Source organism: Bombus affinis, chromosome 4 (genome assembly GCF_024516045.1).
Source record: "Bombus affinis isolate iyBomAffi1 chromosome 4, iyBomAffi1.2, whole genome shotgun sequence".
NCBI classification, from domain to species: Eukaryota; Metazoa; Arthropoda; class Insecta; order Hymenoptera; family Apidae; genus Bombus; species Bombus affinis.
This window is the reverse complement of record NC_066347.1, coordinates 5,124,670-5,142,846: the sequence shown is the minus strand read 5'-3', so window position 1 is coordinate 5,142,846 and position 18,177 is coordinate 5,124,670. Positions and strand designations below refer to the sequence as shown.

Sequence of the window (18,177 nt, the reverse complement as noted above, 5' to 3'; positions counted from 1 at the left end):
TGCGACTATAATCGATACAAGAACTCTGTAGCTACGTATTATATCTTAGTCATGAGGTTTGATTCTTGCTTAACTCTATGCTTGTATCTCGTACTTTAATTAAAAAAGAGTTAAACGCAGAAAATTTTTTCCACGCTAAAGAGGAATAAAAATCACAAACTTCCGCTTGAAACATTTTTGCGATTCTGCGAAGCTTCTCCCTGGCAATTCCATCCCAATCCACTACGGAACTTTCAGGCTGTACATTTTTACCGATCCAAAGCAAGAATTATTCGAAAAAGTATAACTTAAAAAAGAAAAAAGTACATTTTCCCCTTTTCGGTCTTATTCTCTTAATCCAATTTAAAACAAAATCAACATTAGTACATTATTTTAAATACTATGTATTTTTGCATTTTTGTATCTTCTATAAAAAATGCACAAAAAGCTGCACTCTATCGTTTAGCGTTAATCAAAATTAATCAATATTTATTAATAATTTTGCTCATAAATAATAAATTAACACAAGAAAGTAATGAAAAGAAATATATATGTATATGTTCATATTTATTAACAATTTTATTTGCAAATGCTAAATTAAGCCGAAAAAGTAATAAAATACAGAAAGGCAAGTACTAAGCGCGAATAAATTGACGTTCTTCCGATAGCCTCGGTATCGAAACGCAATCACAAGCTTATTTCGTTAACTTGCCTCTGTAGTTCCGTGCCTTCACGCCATCTCTTTCTTCCTCTAACCGTTCTGTGCCGAACTCAATGAACGAAAAAGGAGTAGCATCTCATTAAGCTGTTTTGTGGGTTGGCTGAATGCAGCTGCGCACACCTTTCTTTCATTGACCCATTAAAACTGCAGAGAGGGACAATGACTGGTAAATAAGTCCTGGCGAATTATTGTGGCGAGGTGTGACGTGTACACGAATAAAGAGGTCGAACTCGCTGCCGGCTAAGCGATTTAGATAAAAGCTTCTGAAATATCGAGAACGTAATATCAGTATTCGTTTCCCACTGTTTGAGAAGTACGATATGTCACGATCGCGAGATGTATCGGAAGCTATCTCGTGACGGCTTGAAATAACGCGAAGAAAAAACCAAGAGAACCGAGGGAAGTTGCGTGATTCAGTTTAGAAGAAATTGCACGAGTTTCGGGATAGGTATTCTTAATAACATTGTATTGTTACTAGATGTAATATATTTATTCTGTGACAAATAAAGCGGTTGATAAGATGAGGCATATTGAGAAATTGAGTCGATTAAAAATGTAGGAAAATACATGTCTTATCTAATTGAAATTACAAGAAAGATATTTATGTGAATTGCTTGTTTAATATTTGAGTCACGTATAATGACGATACAACGTACTATTATTTGTTATTAGAGTATTATGGGAGAGAATTATAATACGTGTCATGTTTGCTGTATACAGAACGATTCAGTGTATTTCACGAAACAATCACACAATATTATTGTTTGGCGCAATTATATTCTACTACAAATTTATTTGGCAACGTTATAAAATACGTTGCATTAAATAACCATAAAGACATATATTGCAGAATAAATATGAAACACTATCGATATACAAATTTAAAGCATTGTCTTTATCAAATAAATCTTCTATCTTTCCAACAATTAGTACAATACGAAATACGAAGAATTCAAATGAATGATCACCACAACTGATCGAAACAGTGCTTGAAAATCATATAAATCATCGCAACTTCTATTGCATTCAAAATTCAACCCCAAATGATATCAACGAAATACGTATTCACAAAGCTTCTCCGATCGAACACATACAAATTTTCGCGTCTTTACTACAAACAGTTTCATGTCTGTATCATTAGGATTCCGTAATTTTCGTTCGTCCCAAACGAACAACTTTAGTCGAAGCGTTGTCGTAAAACTTTAAAACGGCGACGAAGACCACGCTACCCATGGAAACGCTGAATATTAAATTCAATTTGTTTCCTCGTAGACATCGCGCAACGCCGAGAAGTGACGCGTGTTTCCATCTCACGGATTTACATAAGTGACTTATGGTCAGTGGGTGTTACACCCTCATCGAGGGATGGTCTGCTCGGATATCTTTGATGTGACGTTCGTATAGGGATTCAAATGAGGGATGGTCGTTATGAGGCTGGGTATAGAATATCATACGCGTGTACTCGTATTTGGTTTCGTGACACGCGTGCATTGCAGACGAATACTTTCGTTACAGGCACGAATTACTAGAAAGGAATTTAAGAGCACGTAAAGATTGCTTTATTGTTTTAGAGATACATTTGATGATTACAGAGATAGATTTTCGTGGAAAGTGATAGTGACTATGATTGTTATTGATATTGCGTCGATAATTTTGAACATTTCTGTAAATTTACACGTATCAATGTATGTTCTGATTCTATGATTTCCATATGAATCGTTAATATTGTTTTATAATAAGAATAATCGTACTATAATCATCATAATGTTTGACTACAATTATCTTTGTGCTGTTTATTCGCCTGTTTACTAGTATTCAATTTTTGAGATTTGTAAGTGGTTTTAATTTTATCAACTAAAACAAGCGATTTTACAAAGACAAATTAATTTTCAAAACCAAGTAAACATTTTTGTTGCATTAAAATGAAACTACTTGATAAAACGTTAGAACATACAAACAATAGGAAACACAGTGAAACTATAATAGATGTGCATGACAGCTAATTGAAAGCCGAGGTGTGATATTTTTCCATATTGATTCTTCATCCTAAACAAATATCGTTATCAATAACTATATTATCGATATGATAATAAAATATTCTTAAAATGGCCATAAAACGGTACTGAATAAAATTAAAATATCTACGATATCCATAATTGATAGATAGAAACATTACATTGCACCATCTGAGACCAAAATAACAGTCACATTTTGAACCGATATCTACAATTATTATCATACCGTTGCGAAACACAAATTAAAAACAGGATTAAAATAAATAAGAAAAGCTACGTATGAAACGTTATGACGAATATGCGTTTATCGTTTATCGAAAAATGCATTTATCTCGACTTACTTTAATTCGACTATAGCTATCATAATATCAAATTAATGATAAAAACCGAAATGACATATTAAATAAAGTACGAACCATTGCGATATCGAAATTAAAAATCGGAGTGAACAAATTTCTTCCTCTATCTCTTTGTCATGAAATAATAAACAAATCATCCCCTCAAAAAGGAATATTCAACAAACGTAACCTAAGTGTCCAATCTATGATTCGTCGAAATATTCGAAGCAACAGGGACGCGCACCAAGAACGCGACCCATGAAACATAATCCGAGATTTCACGGGAAGATTATCAACGATGACCATCAGAGGGTGAACTAAAATGGAAGCAGCATAACGAGGCTGTCCCGCTATAGAAGGGTGACGCTGCGCATCGGCCAGTTACGATTTTTCATCCATAATTAACTGTCACCATGGACCGGTCAAGTAATCAAAATGGAAACAGAAATCCGTCACACGTTACGATCTTCGTCGTGCAACACAGCGACGCCGGTATCTGATACCGATCTAAAAATCTCACGCCCATGTAAACTTTGCAATTAATTCCATCTATCCTCTGAAACATAAAAACGCCAACGAGAAAGAACAAAATATTCGACAAAAATTTGTCCAACTCTCTCAACTTTTCTTTTATTTCTTTCTCCTCCCTTTTATTTTATTCCTTTTTCTTCTCCTCTGTTTTTCCACTGCTATTTCTCGCGAGAACGTGGCAACGATAATAAATGCCTCGGTTACCTTTCGTTTCGACGACTCGCGCATAACAACGAGAACAACGACGATTCCCCCTTAGCCGATTTCATTTTCTACCGCGCGCGGAAATCATTCGGTTTTGGCGGCGCGCGTTACGTTCTCGCGTCTCGCTGCGCCGTGAAAACGGCTCCCTACCAAACGAAGCAGCGGGCTTTATCAGATAAAGTCGCGCTATCGGTCTTGGCAAATAAGGGAACGCTGACAGTTGGACGATGACACACAGTGCCGGTTGTCACAGAGGCGTACGTGCCGCGACAGCTATTTTTTTCCTCTCTTTCCTTTCGCCCCGCGCGCCCGTAATTTCAGTTTCGCCCAACGCTGCTCGCAAGGACGAGAACAACCTGTCGAGTGAGTAAATTCACCACGATCGATTTTAATATACACGTGTGTGTGTGTATGAACGTACGTGTAAAGATGATGTACGTGAGCGTCGTTATAGCGTGAATGAATAAGTGTTGGTCATATGCTATGTGGAAGATAAGAAATTGGACAGATGGCAACATTTCTGTGAATTTTTTATGCCGATCTGTCGTGTTGGATTTTATTAAATTATTTGCGTTGGATTTGGGAGTTTAAAGATAATACTGTCCTATCCACAGATTCTGTTTACTAGATTCAAACAATAATAAATGGTTACGAATTGTTTAAGTTATAGAGGAAATAAAGGTACACTGTTATTTAAGGTTCCAATTAACGTTCTAACAAATGTTCAATTAGGAATTAAACAGCATTTCGTGTTTCAATGGAATAAGATAAGATAGGAAAAGTCTGAGCTATATTCTTGCGTCACGAGGCCAATGAGTTGATTCCGTAGCGACGGTTAAAGATAGCCGGTTAGATAATCAATCAACTGATAAAAAATTGCGCGTGTTTAATGCGAGAACAACACCTGTTTTTCATCGTTCTTGATAGATTTAACACTTTGATTGCCACGCCGAAATCATACGTTTCGCTCAGGACCCCACAGGAGTATTTTTATTATTCAAAGCATATAATGGCAAAGTAATAATAAATTGATGATGTAAGACAACATTCTTCCCCAATGGACCATTTATCTTATTGGCGATCACGGGTGACCACCGTGGCGTCTTGGTAACAGTTGATAGCGATACAAGGCTTCGTTTATTTCAACAAACCATTCGCATTCGTTATTTCGTCGTAAGCAAAACGTGCAGAATATATTGTTGAAGCGTGTAGACGATATTAGTAAATAGTAAGGTACGTGCACACTTCTAACTTCAATTATCTGATTATAAAGCAGCATTTACGATTATTTTCTAGGCTGTGTTTATAATAATGTTCATAGATTACCCCTGAAAGATATGGATATAAACACAGTGCACAGTTAGTTGCAAGATTTGTTCTCATTTTTTTTTTTTTTATTGATGTTCTAATAAAAATGTTTTATTGTTCAATAAGGCACTTTTTATTTCAAAGTATCTTTTATTTACCAGTTATATTCAAAATCCCCTAATTGTCAATTTTCATACGATTTTTACAATTGTAAGAAGTTCAAACGCTCCGGTTACTAATGACCACCGTAGCATCACAGAAGAAACCGTGGCCGGTCATATATGACCAACGTGGCAGTCAAAGTGTTAACCTCAGTATGCAAAATTCATGTGTAGCGCAATTATACTACGTTTAAAGACATCCGCGATAAATATTCTAATAAATAAATTGGAAAGCGATGATGTTATAAACACTGTTCTTTAAATTTATCTTCGGCTTTACAACTCTTAGGCTTTACTCTTGCCATTTTCTTGCAATGTATCAACTCGTGGAAGCACGTCATTCGTTTCTTCGACATTCAATATCATTCGTGTACTTATGAAATGAAATTAAAAAATTACCAAAAAGTAAATAAACTAAATAATCAATTATTTCCATCAGATCATGAGTAGCCTGTACCCGAATCTGTACGAGAGGTTCAAAAGCGAGGGTGTCTGCCCGATCTGCCTGATGGAAATGGAACTAACGCCCAGATACGCTTGCGCCAATCAACATACAATGTGTTATCGTTGCAAACCTTATTACTACGACTGTCCCACTTGTCAATGGCCGTTACACAAGGAAATGCCATCACGAACGTCTTCGTCGTTATCGTCAGCCAGAGATTTTCAGCCTCACCCACTTCCACGCAGGTTCCATCAATATCATCCTAGCGCTCCAAAACCGGACGAGTTTCAAGAACATGAGAGAAGCTATTACCCATCACCGCCACTTCAAGATCAAGAACTAAATGAATGTGCGTACGCTCATCTAGGTTGCTGGGTGAAAGTACCGATGAATTTGGTGGACCTACACGAGTCTCGGTAAAGAACGTTGCAATTTTTAATAAAGTAATTTTTAATACAAGCGAAACATAACACGAATATAATTGAAAAATAATTTCGAAAGAAAACCACGAAATTCTGTTGTAGATGAAATATTTGCATTGACCGATCAACATATTCATCGATTTAAATTCAAAGTTTAAATTGAAATTGAAAGAAGACATAGAAATAAGAAAATAAGACATTCGCAGAAAATACGTGTATTTTAGAATTCTGTAAATAATTTTTGTATCACTTTCCCATATTGATATAGAATATGATACTTATAAATACGCTAGTGAACAAACTTATTATTCAATCCAAAAGAAATGATTGTGTGTTTACATCGTTAAAGAAAGAGAGAGAAAGAGAGAGAGCGAAAGTGTTCACATTGTTTTTTTAAAAATTTCAGATGTCAATTCCGTCCTCACTTAGAGGAGGAACACCTTCCCACAGACGTAGCCCATAAACACGACGATTTGATCGAGTGCACCTATCGAGCGGTGGGTTGTAATGTGAAAACGTCACCCTGGAGGATTTCGATTCACGAGAACCATTGCATCTACAAGGATCGTTTCAACGAGCAGAACATTAGCGATTCCATGGAACGAGCGACCATCTCGAGTGACGATTATGAAGATCCTGAAGAATTAGTTGAATGCAAATACAGAAGATATGGCTGCATGGTGAACATGCCTAGAAGACGAAAGCAGTTACATCAAGCGAAATGTAACTATCAGAAATATGATACCGGTGATGACGATACTTCGTCAGAAGGAGAGTACGATCCTGACGAACAAGTTTCTTGCGGATGGGCCGAGTATGGATGTAAAGTGAGGCCTAAACGTAGTCGTTTGGAAAGGCACCAAGAGAAATGCAATTACAAAATGGAAGAGTGTGCTTACAAGTATAACGGATGCACCGCCAAGTTTCAACCAGCTAGAAAATACGCTCACGAAAGAAACTGCGAATTTAATTATCTTTCGTAGATCAAGTATTTTATAAAGAAAATAGATACAAGATTATTTCTTATTGGTCGGATCTTTTAATAAACGTTTTTTGAACTCTTCATTTAATCGTATAAAATATTGTTTAAAAATATTTATTATTTGAGAAATATTTTAAAAGAATTACAAGTAAATTCGCATATTATATTAGTATTTTAATGATAATTGAAAGGTTTGCGCCGTGCGTTTCATAATAAATGACGAAACGTTCTTAATCTCCCCAATATATCACGAGAAGACGTACAAGCATTCAAACCAACGTCGTTAGTACTTCCAAGTATCGATTCGTATCTAGCTATACATTGTTCCAGAAGACAGTTCAAGCACATTGAATACCACACTATTAATTACGTTACCATCGATTAGGTTAGCTTAGAGGAAGAGTGTTTCATCTAAGCGAAACGAATTCGAATTCTAAAATCAAACTCCATTCGTTAGAGAAGTAGGATTTAGAAGATATATTAAAAAATACAGTAGATACCCTGTAAAATTTTGGTTTCCTATCTATTTTATAATAATATATTTATCAATAACACTGTGAAACTACTTCAAGATTCAAATATCTTGTTATACTTCAAAAAAGAAACTACAAAGCATACAATTAAATTAAACAATACGTACGCCACCCTGTGCACTTTTACTATTCCAATTACGAGTTTAATGCCAGTTAACAGGTGTCCTCCTTTTAAACGGCACATCGATTCGGTTTTCCAATGAACGAACTAAATCCAAACTTAATTACATTCGCAATCTGCAATATCATCAACTAGAACATGCGCATTTCTACGTCTGCCACGATGCATTTGCAAGAAAATTTATAAACCCTTCAACTCATGATTTCCAATAACTGGACATATTATTCGAACATTATAATAAAAATGTATTTCTCTTCTAGAAGCGAGACAAATACAACGAATGCAAATTTATGCAAGTTATCATTTTCTTCTTTTTTTTCTGAATACGACTAAAGAACGGAAATAACACAATTTTTAATTTGAGAAAAATGTGAGAGAACAGTTTGTCAAATTACTATATTTTTATGAATACGATTAAAGAATGGAAACGACGGAATTTTTAATCTCAGAAAACTATGTAAAGATTTCGTCAAATCGTTATATTTTTATGAATATAATTAAAGAAAGGAAATGACAAAATTTTCGACTAGAGAAAGAGGCGAGTAAAGATTTTGTCACTAATACGGCTCATTCTCTTCATTGATTCTCTCTATCTCTCTTGTCCGCCCTCTTTCCATCCACCCTGGATCGTTGCAATCTCGTTGTATCATGAACACGATAGTGAAACTTACACTGCCATTCGAGGGATGATCCGGGGCATGATCGCCTGGAATGAGGGAATGATGGGTATGCCTGGGACATCGAACACCTGGAAGCTAATGATGTACAGCTTTCCTAGCCGCTAACTATCGCACTGTTTCGTGGCATTGCAACGCCAACACGAACGTTTATGGCGATCATTTATAAAACCACCGAAAAACCTTGAGAAACGAACTGTCTAGAACGTGACTATACTCTCGCGTCAACGGGAAATATTTTCCACGTTCTATGCTCAGGTATTAAGATAATAAATCGCGTCGAACGCATTTATAACCGTATCTTGCTGTACAAGTTAACAGGTTGGTTGCTGCACGTGTCAGTGAAGGAAAATTGAATCTTCAAATAGGATTTTTTACGATGATGATAAGTTTGCGGAATAAAGGTGATTAAGGATGTACTTTTGTAGTGTACGTCTAAGTTTGTTCTTCTTTAGGTAAGGCGGATTGTTTGGAGAATTAATTGCTTTTTTTAGAGATAAGTTTGAAGAAAGGAAGTTAGTTCGATGAATTATATGCATATTTATGGCAAGAAAATTATACCAATTTCTGTATTTCTTTTTAGATTATTTCATTCTAATTACCTCAATGAAAGTATAAATCAACGTTAATAAAAGATTTCTCGAATTCCGTTATTCATTTCGATTATAAAATTTTACGAATTAAATCTTTATTGAATTTTGGCAATGTGAAACTTTCAATTTTTTGCTGAACTTTACAATATTTAAGATATCGAATATTTTGCCAAGTATCTGATAATTTATTATTACATTTTCTTTTTCTCTTCGCCTATAAAAAAGATATGCATGTCTAAAATATCAGGATAAAAGTGGATTCAGAGGGAAAAAGATCTGACGATTGACTGCATGAAAATCTCCAAAGAATCCAAAGATCCGAGTATATAGCTTTTTAGATACTACATAAATATTGAACGGGCCAGAAAATGGTAAGCTCTTGTCCGTTCACAGTTCACAGAAGCTGTCACCAGCCTGGCCAGAACTTTAACGATCAACGCTGACCCGGCCGATGGACAAAAGGGAATAGAAGCTGTTTTACATAGTAAAGACCAAGAAAGACTACCATCACCGCGACCCAGCCGAATTCTTAAAGAAGATATTCACTTCTGAAGTAAGAAGAGGTTATTTCGCGAAATGCGAACGAGGCGTTCCAGTTCCTTTTTCTTTCCCACGTTATTTTCATCTTACTACAGAAAATATGTACGTGAAATATTGGAAACTTTTATATCAGATTGAAATAACTAATGAAATGTTACAGCGATGTCTTATTTATGTAAAAATATTTTACAAATGGATAATAAACGAGGAAAATATACAATAGAAATACAATGGAATATTTTATTACTTCTTCAACATTTATCCTAAGTAAATATTATTATTCTATATCAAGAAAAGCAGAAGGTACCTGATCAAAAGGTAGCAGTTTCCTTTCAATTTCAATTAAAATGAACACTAGACTTCTACGTTCGAATGAACGTGATGTGTAATATTGAAAATCAGTCTCTGTTTGTGAAACGCTTCTGGCCAATATTGATATTTATAACTTTATTGCAAGTATACATAAAAGAGAATTCAAAGACGAGGAAATCAGTAACCGTATTCAAATGTCTAAAACGAAAGTGGATATAAGCTGTGTACGCTCTGCTCGGTAGCTGGTAGGAAGGAAAAGGGTGGTGAAGGGGTGCGAGAAAATTACACCCCTGGGGAACAGATCTGACGACGAGTGACACGAAGGGTCACGGTGAGCGAGAAGTCAGCCGACTTTAATTAAGACACAGGTGTCTTTTACTTATAGTTACACTGAGTTCCTCCAAGGGAATCATAGGAAATATGTTTATTATGGATGGAAAAATACACACTAGCCTAAACTTCAGGTAAACCCTTACTGTTCCTTTAGACCATATTTAATTAATGATTTTGAAGAATCACTCATCGTCATAATAATTTTTATTCTAAATACAAAAGTAATTTGCAACTTTATTATGATAGTATTCATTAAGCTTTCCTCAGCAATTTTTTACATCAAATTAAACGACAACATAATTTTGCAAGATCAACATGCTTGCCACGGATCAATTTATTGTAGAATAAATAATTAGTATCGTTTAAATAATAAATAGTTTCGTCTAAAAAAGCAAAAATCATTTTTAAATCTCAGAAACGCTTTCATATAGACTCCTATCCTCCTATTTGAATTTGTGTCCATCATAATTATCCTATCTCATGTTACGTATTACTATCCTTCTCAGAATAAAATTTTAATTTTATTTAAAACATTATTGCGTAAAAATATCAAAATCACGATCGAAATTTAAATTTCGAAAATATTCCATATTGAATTGAAAGGAATGTCTGTTTTGCGCCAAAAAATTCTAACACTGTCTTGCCTAAAGCGAATTTAATGACGGACCGGGATTTTTCGCCGAAAATCCACGTATGTCTCAGCCAAGATATAGACTGGCGCCTGACCCAAGAATCACCTTAATGCATGTATTCATACGATAAGCTAGTAGCTTCAAATCAGACGCATAGGTAGAATAAGTGTTATAAGGATTTCAACAAGGGCGAACACTTCTTGACAAAGCAAGCGACTCGTCGGATATCTTCCAGTTATTTCCCTTAAATACTGTCCAAACAGTCAAATCCTTGCTGCAAAAGCACGATATCCTTCTATGAGTATCTGTCGCTGTTGGAACCCCTTATGAAAACCGTATCAAGGGATTCTTCCTTCGAGTAGATGTCGACGATATTGACTTTTTATCATGTCAACGTATATCAAGAGGAATTTGGTAATACAGTGGAAATTACGAATTTTTACAATGGGGAGAAATTTAACATTTGAGGGTTTTAGGCAATGATAATTCAATAGCGCGTAATTGTGTATAATAATATTTAACACTGTATATATTAGGTTGTCCGAAAAGTTTCTTTCGTTTTATGAGGAAATAATAAACGTACAACGTTTTTGTTTAATATTATTTTGTTGAATTACGTACGATATGTTGAGATAAACACCGCGACATTTCGCAGACTTGGTTTCGCGTTTATATGAAGGTGCACTGTTATAAAAGATACGTTTGCGAAAGAAAGACACTTTTCGGACAACTTAATAGTTTAATTAGTTTACGATAAATTCAAGTGTGAAAAGAATATATACAATATATGTACAAAATTTGAAAAACCTTCAAAGTAGAATGCTAACTATGATACTTAATAGATAAAACAAATTTATATATATTAGATCCATTTCTCTCGTTCCGTCCATAAAAATATGAAACTGTACAAAATCCGCAGTTCATCAATAAATAATGTGTACAACTTCTTGTACAAAACTTTGCAACTTTAAATAAAAAGCCTAAAAATGTATTACTTCACTAGCAAATAACCTTACAAATAATAATTTCCTTCATTTGTAAGTACAAGGTATCGATTAAGGTACTTCCAGTTATGTATAATATTTCACTTTCCCTTGCTACGACCGTTTTAAATGGCCCCAGGTAAAGGCGATCTAAAGCCACTTAAGAATCTCAATTTATGACACTCTCCACACGCTAATTTCCTGCACCTATATACATTGAGAGATCCAAGGCCTTCGTGTACTGTAACAATTGATATTAATAACCATTTCGTTCTCAGCGTGAATTACCTGTCTATTTCGTAATACCATTCACCCATACATCTGTATCCTCCTACACGATCTCGTTGGCGATATTATCGTTATCTATGTACCGCAACCACCCGTTGATCATCGTGCGTTGATCACGAAAAGCTGGAGCAAGTCTATAAACTGTACGGTGTTCGGAACGGGGCTCATATGCTGGCCACAAGTTCCAGACCATAATATTCTCACATAAATACATCTCGCCTAAGTAAAACGGAGCGAAGCTTCAGGTCAGTGGCGAACACCTTGCACGAAGCACGCACGCGAACTCAATAATTCACTATGAAGTTGCTCTCGACGCCGCGAAGGGGAAAGGCAGTCGTATCTCAATTTTGTCAGGATATAACTATCAGCGTTTCGGTAACGAGAAAATCCACGCCAATCCTATGGAAGGGCCTTGGTGATTGGATACCGAAACATCTGATTCCCTGGGCACGTACGCGATTATCGTTCATCGATAGATCGTAACTACAGTCGAGTTTTCTACGGATCAAGATTTATGTCGAACAGATATCCGCTCGCGAGAGTGCATGACGAACGAAGAGTATGACCAGGATGATCGTCAAGTGATTGTAGAGTTTGCAGAGTTAGTTTCCGCTGAAGATTCTCTTTTTAAAATGAAACGATGGATAAAGCGTGGAGAGTTACGGGCAGCGTTGATCGATTAATGCGTAGGAGGAGGAGATGTTTATTGTTAGAAATAAAGGTTGATTTAATTTATTGATGAAATTAATCGTTAATTAGTAATTGTAAGTATTGTTCTTTAGGATTATCAATTGATGATTAAAGATATTAGATATTAAATTTGTATAATATGTACATTATGAATTAAAATAAAGCATATTTATGGGATCTTTTTATTTCTCACCGTGTAACTGTAATTATTAGTTCCGTGGTTTTCTCTCCGGTCGATACGCGATATTCAGATGAAAATGTTGCAAGGATTTCGTAAAAAAGGTGCGAATGCTTTTATATGTAGATGAAACGTCGAAGGTAGGAAATGGAATTTTTAGAGAATATAGGAAATGGAATTTTTTAATAGAATACATCTTCCTAGGAAAATCGATGAATAAAAAATTTGTAAAAAGAATGTACTGATTTACAGTATACAAATCCCTGATACAAAGCCACGAACTATATCATATTATTTCCACCTCGCCTCCTCTTTAATCTAAATTCTCTGATAATCGTAATACAAACAATTTTCTGGACGCCTTATATCAAATTCCTTCAACTTATGATCGACAAGCGAGGTGAGATTAACTTTATACTACGTCAAAACGCGTGTCGATGTAATCTAATTTAGCTGGTCGCAGGATTGGTTTGTTTGTAGTAAACCCAACACGATGTTTCAAAAGGTTTTCCAGCAATTACGTTAACAACTCCAATACTTGTTTCCGCGCACGTTCCTGACAAACGACTTCTGCGTTCGAGGTTTATAAAGAGGGAAAGTTTCTCGGTGCGGGATTACAATTTTTAATATAACTCTTTGCATGAAAAAAAAATGGCAAGCGAGAAGGAATTGGAGAAACGAGATGCAAAGAGGCGTAAGAAAATACTATCCAAAAATATTTTGCCAAACTTATTATTCGACGATCAGTGAGAAGAGACATCGTTAAGACAATTAGTTACTGATTTACAAAACCATCCGCTGAAATTATTGCTTGAGGAAAATATTGTTTAAGGAACAACTACGTATACTGAGCATGCTAAAAGAAAAACTGTAACAGATGCATTGTCTAACTACGAAGAATAACGATATCGCTCAAACAATTAGTAACAAAGTAATATAAAGTATTTTTATTTAAACGTTGATTCGTATCGTATGGACTATATGAAAAATCATAGACAATAAGAATAATCAGTGAACTCGTTCAATTTTACAACCGACACTTCCAGTTACTTGAAAATGTAAAGTACATCGTACACGGAATATCTCAGATAGTAGAAATCTAATCAATGAACTTTTAATTGATTATATACCTTCATTTGGTATTTCCCTTTTCCGAACCCTTTCTTCGTGTCGACAGAAATATTGCACAAACAAGAACGACATTTACATACCAAGACGAGAACGAAGGGTGACGAAGGAACAAGAAGAAAGAGAAGCAACAGTAGCGACAGTAGGAAGAAACGAATTTAATGAAACGCAAGAAACCCGAATAAAAGTGTATTTGTAATGCAAATACGCGTTGGACCAGTCCCGGAGGGCCGAAAAATGAAAAGCCGATGAAACAGCCGGCTACGAAATCGACCGTCCCATCACTCTCGCTTAATCCGATTTCAAATTCTTCGACGTCTCCGAATCACGTCTCCGAGACGCTTTCCGCTTTCTGCAATCTCGCCTAAAAAATCCTGATTTCTTTCTTTTAATTACCTCGGGGACCCGGCTGATCGTCAAACCGAGTACACGCCTGGAATCCTTATTAAACGAAATCCGAATTCTCAGTAGTATCAGAATCGTATCTTGCCTTGCTAACCTGATTAACGTTTTACACTATGCAGAATTTCATAGTTTAAATTCCCCTCATTAACGTATTTGATATTGTTAAGATATAGAGAGGATTTGGAAAAACAAATAGTTTAAATTTAATTACAAATTATTCAGCTTTACATATACGTTATTCTCTGAAGAACTCGATAACCTACTCGCTCGGTTGTTTGTTTGCTTCTGATGATTCTAATCACTTCTAACGGCTTTTAATAACTTCTAACCGCTTTTAGCCGCTTTTGTCTCAACTGAGACCTGCACGTCCTTCAACGCTTACATACACTTTCACACGTACAGTATAAATGTATCATCTATTTAACAAATATATTAAGTACGTTTAATTTATTGAGGAAACACCTTCTATTTGAAAATAATTAAATAAAATAATATTTTGTCAATATATTGAACTATGATAATACGGAAAATTGAGACGTTAGTTACTTCTACGATCTGTTTCACGTATCCGATTGTGAATCACTGATTTTCTTATAAGCATTATTTTGCTAATTAAATCAGACACAAAATTCATTTATGTAGTACTTTCACAAGATGGGCAATCAGCGTGCAATAGAATTATGCTTAAAGATATAATTCATATGCTAATTCAGAAAAGAGGTAGTCAAAGAAAGTGATTGAAAGGAATAAAGAATTTCTATGAATGTGTTCATAAAGTTCCCACTCGACCGGTCTTCTACTTAGAAATACTCATTTCATTTCAAGTAGGTACTTATATCTGTCTCACCTTGCTTCGAGTCTACTTGCATACAGTAGAATTTCTCTCTTGCACCACTGTTCCAAGCTACTTTCAAACTACTTATACTCGTCTATTAATAACGTTTCTCAGCCACCAACATTTATAAGCAACCTCCTCCTCACGCAAATCCAAAAAAGACGTTCGTGTTCCTTAAGTCTGGTCGATGGAAGCGGGAAAGAGCCGACGTATAAATATTATCGAAGCTTCAGCTGGGTGGATGTTAACGCGGAGAGAGAAACGAAAGAGTATACGACGAGTGTCGAGAATCGAAGGAATCATTATTTACCGAGAGAGCTGGCTATTGTCCTCTTCGACGGATGCATTGTCGAATTAAGGGCTTTTGTGACAGCGAATAGTGGAAGCGCACAATACTTTCGCTTCTCTTTCGCTCTCATCATCTTTCTCCTCTATCCTGTTTTCGTCCATCGTACACAGATTTCCCTCTCTTTTTCACCCCTTTCCCTCCCTTTTCCATCGTACATCTCCCTCCGCGCGAATCGCTTTGACAGTTACCTCGCAAATGAAAGCACTTTTCCGCCGAATAGACAAAATAAATCGAGTCCCTCATACAATGTCGATGATTTCGTAACAATGCGCGTCTGCTCGGCGTCCGACCTACGCACGAATAAATAGGCAACCCCATCCACGAAATGTCCCTATCGTCAGACGATAAAACAGCGTTCATTGTGTTCTTTTATCGGGTATAAAAATGTAAGGCCTAAGAGTGATCTTTATCAGGCTAGAATCATCAAACGTTGTCGAGTTTCGTTCTTGGTTATTTGTTCGTTGAATTTTTAATTGACGTTTATAAGATTGATGAATCACGCATGTGCTTCAAGAGTAACATAATTTTTGAATCTTTTAGGAGCGGAAATTTTTTAGAAGAATTAATTATAAACTACAGAATGTAAAAATAGTAGACTCTAGGAAACAATGGTCAAATATTATTTTTATAATTTGCTGTTAATTTTTATAATTTTCAAATCACTGATCAAATTTAAGAAAATTCAATTGTAAGGAAACAAACAGTTCTAATGAAAGAAATGGCTAATAATTTATATTTTGTTAAAGTAGCAGGTAATTTTAAAATTAAACTTTAAGTATTAAAATCTAATTCTGTGGTCAAAGCTTGAATCGTGTGATATTCATGGTAACGTGGTAACGTTTATTATTTAAAGTATGTACATTGTAAGAACAAGCGTTCGTGTTAATAAACGGGAAAAATGTCGAAACGTACATGCAAGAGGAAAACGGCGATAACAAAAAGCCGGGGGCGTGTGTTCTTCCAATGATTTATCGATGGTAATTAAAGAGCCGAACGTCACCACCGGCTGCGTGTAGATGACCAATGGCCGGTGCGTGAGCCACGTATTAATAGTACCTTTTAACATCCACCGCGAACCTTGCTTCAACAGCCATTTCCGTCGTTAAATAAATACGCCATCGAGTCACGTGTACACGCGATTTTGCTTATAACTTGATGCAAATTTCTCGCTGATACCAGTACGCGCAGTAATTATCCATAATAATAAAAAATTCACATTGAACATATTGCAACCATAGATTTCGAATTAATATTCTCTCGTTTCAAGTCTATCGAACGCCTTCTGGTTCACTTTCGAATGCAAATTATCGCACACGACCACCGTAATGAACAGAAAAGTGTATTTCATAGGATTCAAAGTTTCATGAATAAACATTAAAATATTAGAAGAGCGAAAGAATCGCAAAGGAATCCAATATGATTTCAAAATTCAAAAAGTTCTCAAGACCTGGACAAAGTCTTAGTCGCGTTTGTATGTGACGGAGTACTTGTAAGATGATACTGAGAACCGGTCCAGATACATTTTCATTGTACCACCTTTAAATATCTTCGTCACAATACTCGTCACTCGAGATTTCGAGACCTCCTCGATAACATCAAACTTTAAACCTTACACTTGCCCCACTATTTCCTATTATTATTCGCTATCTTTCACCTGCCCTATTTAGAATAACCCCCTAAACAATCTGCCTCCCTATAACCTGCGAATCTTCCCCAAAATCAACTTCGCATCCAATCATCCACTAAATCTTCCCTTACAGACACCAATTTTGACATGTTCGTCTGCAATCTCTATCCATACCTTACTAATCGTGTTTGACTTCTACCAAACACGATCTTATCTATAGTAATGTCGGGCCAATGCCTTTTCATCGCGACGCATTAGTCGCCGAGACTTTGACGAACCAATTAAATAAATGGTCTTAAATTGTACAGCCGATGGTAGGGTAGCGTCGCGTCGTGGCGCCTTTATCCACGGCGCCTCCGCGTTTCTTCCATTAAGGATCACCCCTGTACGTACCCCTTCGCATTGGAAAGCAGAACCAGGGCCACTCTCAGCCCTCTTGCTCGTCCTCTTTCGACGCTTCGCCCGTCGTTGTCATCGGTGGCGTTACTGGAATTACATTGGATCCACAAAGGGTTGAGGAAAGACTTTCATCAATGCATACAACGCGTCCATTGTTCTTCCGCGTAAGATTGATCCCTGCTGGTTTTCTGAACGTACCCCATGGAAACACAAGACGAGATACGTCTTTGAAATTGAAGGCTGTTCTTATTACTATGGTGCTGTATATATAGGTAACAAGCTGCGTAAATTATTTATACTGAAAAAGGGTGTAACGTACCAGCGTGACAAAGGATCATTGTTTCGCAATGTGACCAAGTATGATATGTACGTTACATGATTTCTATGAATTTACGGTGTACCATATTGGTTGGAAGATCAAATATGCATAACCATTTAACGAATTTAT

The 18,177-nt window shown here is 36.0% G+C and overlaps 2 protein-coding genes across 2 annotated transcripts in view; one reads left to right on the top strand and one right to left on the bottom strand.

Moving 5' to 3' along the window:
- LOC126915883 (uncharacterized) overlaps positions 1 to 18,177 on the bottom strand; it is a 244,432-nt gene that overhangs the window by 152,728 nt on the left and 73,527 nt on the right. The window lies entirely within an intron of this gene.
- LOC126915892 (uncharacterized) lies at positions 3,965 to 8,051 on the top strand. The gene is made up of 3 exons (XM_050721028.1): positions 3,965 to 4,151; positions 5,697 to 6,118; positions 6,531 to 8,051. The coding sequence occupies exons 2-3, from the start codon at positions 5,700 to 5,702 to the stop codon at positions 7,105 to 7,107; spliced, it is 996 nt and encodes a 331-aa protein (XP_050576985.1). The 5' UTR covers positions 3,965 to 4,151; positions 5,697 to 5,699; the 3' UTR covers positions 7,108 to 8,051.

Coding starts and splice junctions, on each gene's coding strand:
- LOC126915892 (XM_050721028.1), top strand. CDS start 5,700: ATGAGTAGCCTGTACCCGAATCTGTACGAGAGGTTCAAAAGCGAGGGT. Junction 6,119..6,530: donor GTGGACCTACACGAGTCTCG/GTAAAGAACGTT, acceptor TAAAAATTTCAG/ATGTCAATTCCGTCCTCACT.